The sequence below is a fragment of the Seriola dumerili genome, unplaced genomic scaffold, assembly GCF_002260705.1.
Source record: "Seriola dumerili isolate Sdu_G_001 unplaced genomic scaffold, Sdu_1.0 BDQW01000478.1, whole genome shotgun sequence".
In the NCBI taxonomy this organism is placed as follows: Eukaryota; Metazoa; Chordata; class Actinopteri; order Carangiformes; family Carangidae; genus Seriola; species Seriola dumerili.
In genome coordinates this window covers 5804686-5819117 of record NW_019174733.1, presented here as the reverse complement: position 1 = coordinate 5819117, position 14432 = coordinate 5804686, and the positions used below count along the sequence as shown (strand labels likewise).

The window sequence follows — 14432 nt, the reverse complement described above, 5'->3', positions numbered from 1 at the left end:
CAGGCATTTGATTTAAACAAACACACTTATTAAAGCTCTTTTTAAATTATTTGGCTCCCTCTGGTGGTAATCAACAATGCATGCAAGTGCCCTTTTGCTTACATTGCAGAGCATTATTTCAAAATGTGTTGCATCTACACTTGAACCAGTTTGACATGGTTTCACTCTTTCCTTAACATTGGCATGAAACATAAAACAATAGAAACCACAGATTTTCGGTGTGGAGAATACGAAATGTTGTTTGTCTAAACAGGAGAAGCTAAATGCTTGACGATCCATTGATTCTCAGTCAACATAATTTTTTCCTTATTTTTTGCAGACGTGTCCGTCTTGTTTGTGCCTTCATGTACCTCCTGCAGTTGGAGATGCACTGTGCCAGGTACAGCTCACATCACGACTGCCCTTTCATCTCCTTTGAGCTCAGCGTGGGACAGATGGTCGAGTGGGTGGACAGGAGCGAGTGCAGGGAGCAGTGGGCACAGGTCACGACTCGGGCCAATATTAAAAGGGCCTTTTATTAACGCATTGACATCAGTCTTACAGACTTTTCACACCAGTTTGGTTTGATCAGATAAATCTATCTAACATCTCTATGTGTGTGCTGAGGAGTGCTCTAAGTCAAGGTTAAGGTCATACAATATTTAAGCAACACTGATTTCATGTGAGAGCTTGGGTGAAAATCTACCTGTTTACCTGTGTCTGTGTTTATCCAGGCAACAGACCAACAGTGCGCTGAACCTTTACAGCTCAGCTGTTCTTCACAGAATTGTCAAAGGAAACAGGAGTATGGGTATTTACTGTTTGTTTTGCATCACTGTTTTATTTGTTCCCCCCGTCCCGTAAATCCCTTTACTGTTTGCTCAGGTTGTTCGTCAGGCCTGCCAACTGTCTGTGTCACTTTTCTTATTGTTTGATTGTGAACTTGTGTTATTTGTTGTTGTCTGACAACTGTGATCTGTTCTTTGCCCCAGATTTCCCGGTTTCATTTTGACTGCTCTCCTAAAAAACACTGTGGGCCTACATAGTGGTGGAGGGAGTAATTCGATCTTGGTGTATAAATATGAAAAGCACTCAAAGCAGAAAAATGACCCTGGGTATTATACTGTTATGTATTATATCATTGTATTATTAGTACTTGTGCATTAATGTGAAAGTAGCATTTTACTGTTGTAGTTGGTTGAGGTGGAGCTAATTTGAACTATTCTGTTTAGGACTGCAACTAATGAATACTTTCATTGATATTTTTTTCTTATTCATAAATAAATGATAATGGGTTTGTAAAAACTTTTTGAAAACAGTGTGAAATGCTGTCACAACTACCCAGAGCCCGAGATGACACCTTCACAAAACTTGTTTTTTTCCAACCAACAGTTCAAATAACTTTCACATTTAATAACTGGAGCTATGAAATGGTATTTTTACATGAAAACTTACTTCAAACAATTAGTAGTATTAGTAGTTTAGTTTTCATTTTCTGCCAATTGACCATTTTTTTAATCTCTATTCTTAATCTGTTGATTAGTCTACAATAAGCCATCACACTATATAAGCTCTTGGCTCTCAGATGAATGTAATTAAATAAAAAAGTACAACATTTTTGTCAGAAAATGAAATAATTGCATGAAGAAAAAAAAAAACTCAACTACCTCAAATCTGTACCTGTATAGCCACTGAGCTCCTGCAGGAGGCAGCAGATGTCTGACATGCGCCCTGTGGAGTGACTGCTTCTTCCGTAGCTTGTCCATGAGCTCGCCCGCTAGCACCACAGAGAAGTGGCTCCTTAAAACCTCCTGTTGGGGTCATTCACATCCACATAACAGTGATATCCAAAATGTCTGCCCCGCTGCTTCTCAGGGCTTTCGTCAAGGAGCGACTGACAGCTGCAGCCGAGGAAATATTTCAGGTTTTTGAGAAAACAATAGAGAAATATGAAGAAGAAGCTTCCACCTCCAAACAGGAGATTGAACGGCTTAGAGGTCTGCTGCTGGAGTTTGTGTCAAAGCACAAAGAAGGTCTGTGTATCATCATCATCATCATTATTATTATTATCACAGTTATTATTTACACCTGTCATTGTCCCGGAGGGGGGGGGGGGGGGGGGGGGGGGGGGGGGGCTGTTTTTATTCAGTCACTTACAGCACCCCCCTCAGAGACACTTTTCTTTTGCCTTTGAGACTCGTGGGATCAAAAGCAGAGCAATACTTTCTGTATTTTATTTCCATATAATGTCATCATGACACATTGAATGAAATATGTAAACACTCATTTCTTTATTAGGAACATCTAGCTAAAACTAAATGGACAAAATAATAAGGATGCCTGTCAACATAATGCAATACAGTTCAACAGCCTCCAAAATCATCCTACAGTTGAATCCACATCTCTTTAACACCGTTTGAATAAAAACTGAACATTGAAACTTTCATGAACTAACTGACAGCAAACTATTTGTCAATTTAATTTTGATGAATGAAAGAAATAGTAGTTGCAGTCGTAATCGACATATTGTTATCATGGTCATCTTCTGTCTGGCAGCATCCAAAATTCAGTCACTACTTTTGTGATAAAATTGATAAAGACTTAAGAAAATGAAAGAGGCATTTGTTATAAGTTCTCCCATCTTTGTTTCTAGACCTCTCACAGTCGTCCATCTTTAAGGAGGAAACTCCCCCCGAGCAGCAGCACTGTGAGCGGGAGCCGAGCCTCAGCGCCGATCAGACGGACCGGGAGCCTCCACGCATTAAAGAGGAAGATCAGGAGCTCTGGGCCAGTCAGCAACAAGAAGAGGTTCAAGAGTTTAAGAATGCTAATGTCTTATACCTACCTCAGTCATCTGTCTGGGAGAAACACGACCAGCAGGACTCAAAACCGTCTTTGCAACCTCAGACTCAAAACAGTGAAAGCGAGGAGCAGTTTCAGGAGCTGCAAGAAACTAAAACTGTAGCGTTCATGCTACATTTCGCTTCGTCCCCTTCTTCACAAACTCAGATCCAAGATGGTCGAGAAAATGAAAGACCTGCTGCAAGTTTTATGTCAAACCGAACTCAGACAGAACAAAACCAGACTTCCATTATCAGCCCCAGAGAGTCCACTGAGTTATCTCATCTGAATTCAGTCGCACCTGACTATCATTGCTATCTGTGCGAGAAATCTTTTTCCCTCAGTCATCACTTGATCAATCACGCTTTTCGCATGCATTTAAAGGACGCGGGTTTCCAGTGTGCTGTGTGTGGAAAGACCTTAGAGTCCACCGAAAGTCTCAATGTGCACCTTAAATCACACAAGGGCTCGAGGTGTTGTCACGTGTGCGGGAAACACTGCAGCAGCACCACCGCTCTGACCGAACACATGACCAGCCACACCGGGGTGAAACTGCATCGCTGCCACGTTTGTGGGAAAGAGTGCAGCCGCAAAGGTGATTTAAAGATACATATGAGGATTCACACCGGCGAGAAGCCTTTCTGCTGCTCTTACTGTTGTAAAAGTTTCACCCACAGCGGACATCTGAGGAAGCACATGAGAAGCCACACAGGAGAGAGACCACACCGCTGTAATGTCTGCGGCAAGGGGTTTCTACAGAGCACACACCTAAAATACCACTTAGGGACTCACGCTCAGAAATATTAATTTAGTTTTTTTTTTCATCTGGTGGGGCTCATATTTATCAAACTTTTTGATTTACACTTAAAAATGTTCCAAAGAGCCAACTCTGCTGAGTGTGAGCACTAAGACACGTTTATCAAGTGACTTACCAACATTTAGGAGCAACTCTTAAGTGATCACATGACTATTAACGTGTATGCTCAGAGCAGGAATAGCCAATCGGAAACAGCAATTTACCCAACATCTGCCATATTCATACATTCATTCTTCTTAAAAATCCTTTTACTTAGAAAAATGCTGTTATTTTTTAAAAAACTAAAATATGTGTCTGTGAAATCTTTGTCCTTTAAAAATGGCTGAAATATTTAAAAAACTTGAGCGGGAAACAAATTCTGCAGCTTGTTTCTGTCATTAAAAATCATAAGAACAATTTAGTAACAAACTGACAGGTGCAGATGATGAAGATGCATGAGACGTAATAACAAACGTAAACCAGTACCAGCTTTATTTGTGTTGTTTTCCTCCCTGATAAATGCAAATAGAAAGAAAAAGTGCAAATAGTAGGCTAAAACTACTCAACTTTAAATTGTAGATATTGCTTCCCCTAACATAATTCATCATGACCAATGATATTACATGTATATTATATTGCACAGTAACACATCTCAGATGGTGTGTGCTCACTTTTTTTTTCTTTATCGTAATCATCTAGGATCTACTTTGAACAAACTTTGAAGGCCTGCAGAGCTCTCTTTACTTTAAGACTACTTTTAAGTAGTAAGAATGTTAATAAGTTCGTGAGTGGGAGTAAAAGGGAAGTATTATCATCTTTCACTTGAGAACAAAATTTCACTGTTAGCAGATTGATAAATACGGGCCAAGAGGTTTAACATTCGTTCCTCTTCATTGTTGACATGACCTTTGCTCTGATGGGAAATCATTACTCATTAACATCTAACAGGAATGTGTACAATAACACTGCTGTCAACATCAAGAGAATAAACACTGTCTTTGTCATTATTCCTTTTCAGTGACATAATTTGAATGATGGTAAATCTGTGAGTTGTTTTGTATGTTTAGCTCAGATTTGATGGATACAGAAGTTAACCAAGTACAAACTGGAATAGGAAGCATTAACTGAATTTGTATTAGAGTATTTAAAGATGCATCGTTGTTTCTTTTTTTCTCTTGGTGGGAAAGAAACAACACCAGTTGGACCAGTTTAATGTTTGGGCATAAAACCAAAACAATTCGCTAAAAGAGGCTAAAAAGAAAGCTATGACCTCAGAAAATCATCTTGATGTCTTGTTTTTCTGGCAGCTGTATGCAAACTACAAAGAGGATAATCTGTTTATAGTATCATTAAAAACAATCAAAAATGGTTACTGACCTTTTGTGACCCCTGTCAAACTGACCTCAAATGCTCCAAAGGATTTTTAAAAAATATCATGTTTTTAAGGGATTCTAAAAATAACAGGAGGGCCCAAAACCAAAGCTGTGATACTAAGTACTGAAAACCAGAGTTTTGGCATCATGTCTTCATTCCTGAAGTCCGATGGTCATCTGAGTCTGTGGTCCAACTGTATTACACAATGACCAAATCTGTCCAATTGAGACAAAAAACTTGACACAATTAAAACCCTTCCCATTCACACCCTGCAAATTCTTCAAATGTTGTAAACTGTAAACACAAACAAATCTATCTTTTCTTTAGCATAGCTTAATGTATTTTTAAATGATTATTGAATGAACTGACCTAACCTATAAGTTTGATTGGTTCTTTAAAATATGACTGACCAGTAGGTGGCACTGCAGGAGCCTCTATGTATCTATCCAGCAAATCAGTGAGGGCTTAGTGTCCACACAAACTACATCTGACATGAGGTAAGCTTATTAAAAAGAAACTTTTTGCCATTTGACAGTGTTTTTATCACAGACCTTGAGTGTTAAAAAGTGTAAGTTATTAACAAAGCACAGTACGTTATCATGCAAATCTGCACTGGAAGAAGCTGCACCTGCAAGGATTTTTACCACAGGCTCCATGTTTTGCCCCAAATTCTGGTAGCAGGTCCAGTGTCATGATCTGCTCTTCCTTCTGAACTTCCTGTTTAATTTAGAAATTTATTTATTTATTTGTCTGTCATTTTACTTCCTGTTTTTGTGGGTTTCTTTTCCGCTATTTTCTGTTGTATTTGTGTGTCATAACTTAATTAGTTAAAGTTAAAGTTCCCTGAGTATTCATGGTGTTGTGTTACCTCTTTTCAGTTGCTAGAACATAATGTTTGGTTAATGCATGCGTCATGACTTAGTGTTCACCTCTCTTACCTACATATCGACCCTTTTTACCTGTTTCCAGAATTTTGGATTCTTGCCACCACTTACTGGATTTGCTTGTCTATTTTGGACTGGCCTTGCTGTTTTCTGACCCTGGAGTGCCATCATCTTGTAAGCGTTTGTTTACTTTGTTAAATAAATCAGTGGACTGCATGTGCTCCAGCATTTGAGTCATTCTGTGTTTTGTTACCCTGTTTGCACTGGCTTTGACGGTGTGTTCTGGCCACTATGGACCCAGCAGTTGTTTTGTTTGAAGATTTGGTTTATACCTTTGTGGGTATTTATGGAGAGTTCAAAAGAAGCTCTAGTAGGGAGTACAAAGAAGCTGCTCCCATATCAAGCATGCGTTGGTGGCTAAAGGATTTTATTAGCACCCCTGATTCCCAGCCAGTCTCCCAGCCTGCTAGCCAGCAGCTTGCTCCAGTGTCTGCTGACCTGCTCCAGTCAACTAACCTCCAGCTTGAATCCTAGTTGGCTAACTGGAGGTCCACAAGCCTCCAGCCTGCTTCCAAGTTGGCTAGCTGTCAGCCTGCTATCTTCCAGTCTGCATCTAAGTCAGCTCACTCACGGCCTGCTAGCCTTCAGCCTGCTTCCAAGCCTGCTATCCTCCACTCTGTATCCCAGTTGGCTAGCCTCCAGTCAGAATCCTACCTCTGAGCCAGTTAGCCACCTACATCTTCCTGCTCCTAAGTCGACCAGCTTCCTATTGGATCCTGACCCTGAAAACCTTTCTTCAAAACTCACCTAGCTATTGCCCCAAGATATGTAGGGGTCAGAGCCCCTAGAAGGAAGCATTTCCTGAAGACTCGAGCAATCCCCTTTCTTCAGGACTCCTCCGAATCGGAGCCCCTAGAAGTTCCAGTTCCTGCTGACACCCTTCCTAACCTTCCAGATCATCAGTCAGCCGTCTTTACTAACGCCCAGCTAGATCTCCAGCTGGCCGCCTCCTGCTCAGCACTCCAGTGGTTTGCCTGTCTTGCTCTCAGCTCCAACCAACAGCTGAATCTTCTGGTGTCGGCTGACCTCCAGTCTCTTCATCGACCTCCAGAGTGGCCCTACCTATGGTGCCGGTCTCCAGAGCAATCCCGCCTAAGTTGCCATTCTCTGAGAAGCCTTGCCTACATCATTTGTCTCCAGGTCATCCTCCACTAGTCTGGTCATTCTTGTGGTGGCAATTCTTGTTTAATAAAGACTCACAAACCAGAACATGTCTTTCTGTGTATTATTGTCACACTTGACAAGCGGGCACACAACCCTTCAGTCTGTGCTTGGCTGAGAGCAACTTCCTCTTCCCTCAAGTTTGTTTTTTATGGATAAAAAGGAAACAGATGCACCACACTTCTTGCCAACAATTCTTCCACCCCACATTTCCTTACATTTATTAGAAAAATAACTCCATATATGGTATAAACCAGAACATATTTGCATAACACTGCTGATCATAATATTTTTCCACCACAATTTCCCCCTTTGAGCATTTAAGTGCCCACTCAAAATAAGGAAAATTACTACATCATTGAATCAAGTAAGTGTATATCAAGATAGAACTGAAGATCATATCATAACAACACAAATCAAAAATAAAACAATCTATCAAATTAATAAAATGCATTCTGAGGGGTAGGTGCAACATTAGGGTCACACTGAAGCAACTACTGACCCATCACAACCCCTACCCACCAAAGCAACATTGACCTAACACATGTTAATAGTACAGCACAAACACAGAGCATCATGCCCAAGGTCGTTTCTGCCTCCGCCTGATCCCCAGCTATGCCCCTGCCCAGCCCTCGGACTGCTCCCCTTAGATCCCCAGTTCCACTCTTCAGCTCCCTGTCCACTGGCCCCTGTAGATAGGGGTCGGTGTGGACAGGGGCCAATCAATCCTTATTGATTTGTTTCCCTGTCTTTGACTGTCTTTGCTATTTTATCCTGGACTTCCTCACAATCTTGTAAGCCTTTATTTACTATGTTAATTTCTTTGCTTTGCTTTGGCAACTTTCCCCTGTGTTTTATTAACCTGCTTGCACCAGCTTTGACACACTGTTGTTCAAAGACTTTATTTCTGCTGCTTATTACTTCTCAATCTTGTAAAACAGCAGCTTCAAAATTACATCCACACAACCATGGTTTGAGCCATTCCACCATGACTTTGTGGTCTAATCAAAGGACCATGACGGCCTAAAAAGCTCAACTTGGATCACTCCCAGGTGGCCTCAAAATTTCACACAAAACAGGAGCTCATTCAGGAATCTCTGTGTTTGGGAAGCTGCTTCAGGCGATTTAGATTTCAGATTGTAAAGCTAAAGAGCTAATCAGGCCTCAGTGACCCTCAAACCTAAAACCAACTACCCTAATCTGGTTATGCAACCTCCCCTAAAGACACAGGATCACCAGCAAACACCCCTGAGTCCTTGGGCAGAGTTTCCCACATGTCAGCTCATGTCTAGCCTCAGTGAGGATTCAATAACTGAAATCTAATCAGATGATTTGTTTACATGATCCTCAGCTGGCCTAACCTGCACAAACCAACTATCCTGAGCTGTCTGACCCAGACTATAGCTATTTGAGCAAACTACCCCACACTTTTCTGGAAAAAAAAACAGGGCAAGAGGTTAATCTTCTGTGGAGTCAAATTATGTGAAACTTACTCAAGGGAACTGGACGGATTTTCTTTATGTGGGTCAGACTGTGTCTCACAGATTAACTCAAGAGAAGAGGGGTTACACTGATTTCTTTGCATGTGTGCGTGTACATGTGTGTGCTATGTGCGTAAATAGTGCCATTTTGAAGTCAGACGCTGTTACGAAGAGTTATGCTGGCACTCAGCAAATTGTCAGGAATTTCACGAGCCCTTGGTTGCATAACTGGGTCATTGAGTTACTGACCACCCCACCAAGTAGAGTTTTTTCGCAGGACTGAGCCAGCTTCACGTACTTGAGAGGAATCCAAATGTACAGCTGGGTGGGGATGGAGGTAATCCAGAAGAGTTTCTGGTGCAAAGGAGATGACTTGAGGAGGCGATCTAACAGGATGGTCCTCATGGGTTGGGTTTGGTGTGGAGGAGGACAAAAAACATCTGGTAGACATCCTCCACAAGCGGAAACATACACACTCAAAAAACAGAACAAGCTGGGTTTTGGACAAGCAGAGCATTACAACAGTTACTTTCATATTTTCACATTGATTTCACACATCTGTTAAAATGTGGGGGGACACATTGTCAGGCAGGAATATGAATGTGATTTGAATTTTTTGCGTTTATTGGATAGACGCTCAAACACATTTTATTTTACTGTCCTGTCCATCTAATGACATTCCTGCAGTATATTTTCAATCCATGTCATAAACTCAAAGACAGTTTATTTGGTGGAAAACCTTGATGTAGGCCAGATGATACATTTGCCTCATTGTTTACTTTCTATTGCTAATCCCAGTATATATAAATCCCATGCTGGACCTTTCATTCAGGGAGGAGCTTGGCTATTAAAAGCAGAGAGAATGAGTGACACTGCTGCTGCAGTTTTGGCGTCCAGCACATACCCACACACACTTGTCCTTCACAGATCTGATTACTGGCTCATGTGAAGCCTCACTTGTCATCTGTTGCCTTATTTTTACATGGTGGTTGACCAAATTATTTCAACCAGGAACATGAATGAGGCAACAGGATGCAAGCTTGCAGCCATTCTTTTTTATAGGGAACCCCAGAGGAAGGCCAAATTTACTGCAAGATTGTTTTTAATAAAAATGTAGAAGGAAGCTCTCCATCCACTATTTTTTCTCATTTCATTGCATAACTCATTTTCTCTTTCAGTGTCTGCTCATAGCAACTAAAGCATGACAAAATTGAATTTAGTGGGTTTGGTTTTTTTTTTAACATAATGGTTGTGTTTAGGCACTGACAGCACTGACAGTGGGCTTGGTCTGATACTTGTAAATGTTTGGGTCCGTGTATTTAGGTTGAAACAGTTTGGAGAGTGTTGAGGAAGGAGAAAAACTCACCTCCACACAAGCCCGGGACTTCCGCAACGGACGGCTCTATCTTATCATACATTAACAAAACAGAAGCCACAGGTAACTTTGAGTTAAGGTGCGACAAGAATTAATGAGCTCATTAACAGGTATCCACTTCTAGCAAGGTGCGCTGCTCAACTAACAAAAGGAAAACAAAAGCGCGTTTTGATGACGCCGCTCCTCTCGTATCTAGGCAACACAGCATGTCTTAAAGGCACATTTCACGATTTCGACTGTTACATAGTGAAAAAGTCATATGTAACAGAAGTGTTATCTTTCTTTAAAGTTATTTTTGCCTTTATTACTGTGACAGAGAGAGAGAGAGCGAGAGAGAGAGAGAGAGACGAGAAGAGACTGAGACGAGAGAGAAAGAGAGAAAGTAAAGTTAAGAAGACAACAAAGGGCCACAGGTCGGACTCGAACCCGCGCCGCTGTGGTAAGGACTAAGCCTAAATGGTAAGTGCCCTACCAGGTGTTATCTTCTTTATTAACCTATTAATATTAACTGACACCACAATGCTTCCCTAACTTTAACCAGTGTGCTTTCCTTTTGCAGGATGCAGGCCCTAGTCAGCTTTTATCTAAGTGCTGACCTTTGTGTTACCACCATCCACTCTGACCACTTCCGTACCACTTGAATGATGTGGAAAACGTAGCACGCTGTAAAATAAACTAAAAGTCAGATCATATTCCCGTTCATCTGAACTGGCAGTCTGTAGAAATGAGGCAGTGAGTGAAATGACCTTAAGTAACTATGTCGTCTCTCTCTCTCTCTGACCCAGTATCTGGTTTAGGACTCTGACGCATGTTTTACAAGGATTATAATCTGGTGATTTATTTCTAAAAGTCCAAAAATTTAATCAGAATAATCAGTGCCTTGCTATTTTGTCGAAATCTGGACCAGTCAGACCAGTCAGTCCCCCCCCCCCCCAGTCTCTCTGCGCCAACTGCGTGAATGCGCAGCGTTGAGTTGAGTTTTGCTGCTGAATGAGAGAACAGAAAAAACAGAGGAATGCATGCATGAATATCTGTGCCAACGAACCGACGTGCTGCTCAAATGCGAGGGCATCGCAGGCCGGTTGTATGAGGGTAAGTCTGTTTCTCATACGTCGGCGATAGGAACTAAAAAAGACGCTGCTCAGGCTACTGATAAAACCTGTCTAAAATACTGGGCTGGCTGGGGTGGAAGGGGGGCGTGTATGGGATATCCACAATGTGCGCGTTGTTATTCTCTGCTAGGGAACTCAAATAATGCAGATGTTTGTTTGTTTTTTTTTAGCCGATTTCTCAGAGCTGGTGGAGCAGAAACGACGACAAGGTCAAATGGTCACTAAGTCGCAGTGCGCTGCTTGGAGGTCACTGGACCATCACTGCTGCTGAAAGTGTGCCAGTGGATGTGTGACTATGACCGATCGCTGATAGCTGTGCCTGATATGTGATATCAGACAGTATAAATGCATGAATGCTGCTACCTTAATGGTCAGAGATATTCTCTTACTGACAGAATGTCTCTGTCAGTAATCCAGCTTGCCGTGTTGTGTTAGCTGCAGAGGAAGTTGAAAGCTGACCTCGCTTTGGACTCTAAAGTTGCCGTGCGTACCAGACTCAGTCTGAGTTGAGGCATCTCAGCAGGTGACAGTGTGAGAATATAGATCCTCCTCACACACACTCACACTCACACACTCCACAGCAGGGGACAGCATGAAAGAGCTCCGAGAATAGACACCCACTGAGTGAAAACCACTACTGTATCACACACACAAACTCTGTCTTACACACACAAACACACACACACACACACACACACACACACACACACACACACACACACACACACACACACACACACACACACACTATCTTCACTATCTTCAAACTCTCCACAGTGTGCTTGATACAATGTTGGTAGAGTGTGTTTTAAAACTTCTGAAGCTGCTTGCTTATCATCGGTGCTGGGGCTTTGAGAAAGCTGCTCTGTTGATGTCAGTTTTCACCGGCAGTGATGCAGTGCTACTCCTGTAAACAGGAGAAAGTTCAAGAAGCTCAGCTCAGGTTCAAGAAGTTGCAAGAGATGAAACACTTGTCCATAATCAAATAATTGATCATTAGAAGATTAACAGATGGCAGTTTTGACAATTGCTTAATTGTTTTAAGTAAATGGTTGTAAATGATAATTGTAACTTCAAGTTTATCTAGTGTATTATTGTTTTCATCTTTTCCCCATCTTATGTCATTAACCTGTATAACCCTGATGACATCACTATGACATCATCAGGAGTTATTTTCTCAGACTTGACAAAGCTCCTCCAGATGCGTGAAGACATTACATATATACAAAAGGTTTAAAGATTAACGGATTAATTAACAGATCATAGCTTCTCAAGAGGTGCAGAGAAGAAAGTCTTGTAACTGGCCTCTCAGGCAAGAGATTGACGGTGTTGTGTGAAAGTGTCGTAGGAGCATCACCTTGAGTATAATCTGAACCTAGTGTAGCTTTGTAATTAAGCCTTCAGCGCTGCCTTAATCTTCACCCAGTTGCTCTGTCCCTTATTGCAGCTCTCTCAAACGCCTGATCTCCCCCCAGGACCTTGTGTCCTGAGGCAACTAGACGACTATAATTAGAAAGTTCCATCTGAAAACCAGACAGGGGCAGCAGCATGTAGCAGGGTAATATGATGCAGTGGAGTGAAACCAGGTGACCAAGACTGGATCATCAAAAAGCGTCATTGTGCTTATAACCAGATGCCCTCTGGAACACAAGGTCATGAATACTGATGAATCAAGCAGATGTACTGAGGTACGCAGTGAGAGCAGGGAAGTAGACAACGGCAGACTGTAGTTTGTAAGGTCACACCAATCTTTGGTCCAGACTAAAATATCTCAACATATATCGGATGGATTGACATGAATGTTTGTACAGACATTCATGGTTCTCAGATAATGTATCATAAAGTCTTGGTCTCTGATATTTTGTTGCCTATTTGTTACTTTCATGTGTGTGTACATGGTCTGTCCAGATATTTAGTTTGTTTGCAGTGTGAGGCTTTATCACATATAAACCAACCAGAGGCATAAAAAGTGGAGGGAAGGATAAGGAGGAAGAGATGGTCGAGCTCCTATAGCTGCATGTCTGAAAGAAAATGCTGACTTTAAAAATCCCGAAGGTAAAATATTTAGAGCATATTTCTTCAGAAAATAAGTCTTGCTATAGATCAGTTTATTTTAAATACACTGGAATGTAGTCTCATTAACTTTCAATGAGTAAATAAGTTTAGGTTTATTTTTACATCCTGAACAAAGCATCTTATACACACACACACACACACACACACACACACACACACACACATATGAGTTTGTTGAGTTTAGCAGAGGTGAACTGGGGTGAGTTTGGCTTTTATCAAGATAAGATTTATATTACACAGTTGAAATTACAATATATTACACAATAAAAGAATGTGGCACGATGTTCCCTGCATGAAGACTGAAAGGGGAAGAGATTACATAACTTCCCCATACTGGTTCAGGGAAATGCCTTGGAATAATCAGAAACATATGTTTGCCATTTTAAGCCATTTTAAAATAAAAATTGGTATATTGTCATTTGTGCCAGTGTTGTTGTGTTGGGTGATGTTCACATACTGTCCACAAAATGAACTGCCTGCACACAATGAAGTACACATGTATTGTATAACACAAATCAATTGCACTGCTAACTGGATTCAGGAGGAGCACTTGCACAGTTAATGGGAAGGTCTCTCAATTCGGACTGCATGTATTTTGTAGGAGGCATGCAACATATTGCTGTGTACCTGTTGAGCTTTGTGTGAGAATATGGTGGCTTTTGGTCCTGACACACCCATATTTGAGAGCTTGAAACAGACAAGAACGTTGATGTTGGACGATTCCAAAAAATTCTTTAAGTGTCATTGTTCTTTCAGATTTAATGCCAATGTTTCAAGCCTAATGTTGAGCCTGGGGTCCTGGAGACCTCCTGCCACTGAGATACTTACTGAGAATTTTGAACTGATGATATGTTTCACAAAAACTACTACATTGCTTCTGTTATGTGAGACCCCAAACAATGAGAAAGGAAGGTCACATATAATATCAACAAAATACAATGGTAAACATTTTTGCTTTCTACAATATCTGGCAGCTACAGTATGGTTAAGGTTAGGGAACTAATTTTGGTTACGGTTGATAAATAGGCAACATTAACTGCTTGTTAACTATGAACCGACTCCTGCAGGAGTGACGTGCTACATCCCCATGCATCCACCGACCTGACCTCCACCCTTACTTTCTGCCCCACCTCATAAAGGTCACACTATTTCCTGTTCTGGCACTGGACATTGTCATTGGACATAAATAATGAATGTAATCCCCAGGGCTGCAGCTGTGGTCACATTTTTGTCACAAGTGTCTGTGGTTGTTTACTTTGTTGCCGAGGTTTGGAGCTTGTATTGTTTGGTGTC

At 41.3% G+C, this 14432-nt stretch overlaps 1 protein-coding gene across 1 annotated transcript; it reads left to right on the top strand.

Annotated features, from left to right (window-relative positions):
- The first annotated feature begins 1704 nt into the window (after window positions 1-1704).
- On the top strand, window positions 1705-4623 carry LOC111235233 (zinc finger protein 37-like). The gene is made up of 2 exons (XM_022763630.1): window positions 1705-2012; window positions 2633-4623. Exons 1-2 carry the CDS (start codon window positions 1832-1834, stop codon window positions 3625-3627), a joined length of 1176 nt encoding a protein of 391 aa, XP_022619351.1. The 5' UTR covers window positions 1705-1831; the 3' UTR covers window positions 3628-4623.
- The last annotated feature ends 9809 nt before the right edge of the window (window positions 4624-14432 follow it).

What these genes read in the sequence shown, in the direction of transcription:
- LOC111235233 (XM_022763630.1), top strand. Translation starts at nt 1,832, where the DNA reads ATGTCTGCCCCGCTGCTTCTCAGGGCTTTCGTCAAGGAGCGACTGACA. An exon ending in TGTGTCAAAGCACAAAGAAG is followed by an intron (nt 2,013 to 2,632) that starts GTCTGTGTATCA and finishes CTTTGTTTCTAG; the next exon opens with ACCTCTCACAGTCGTCCATC.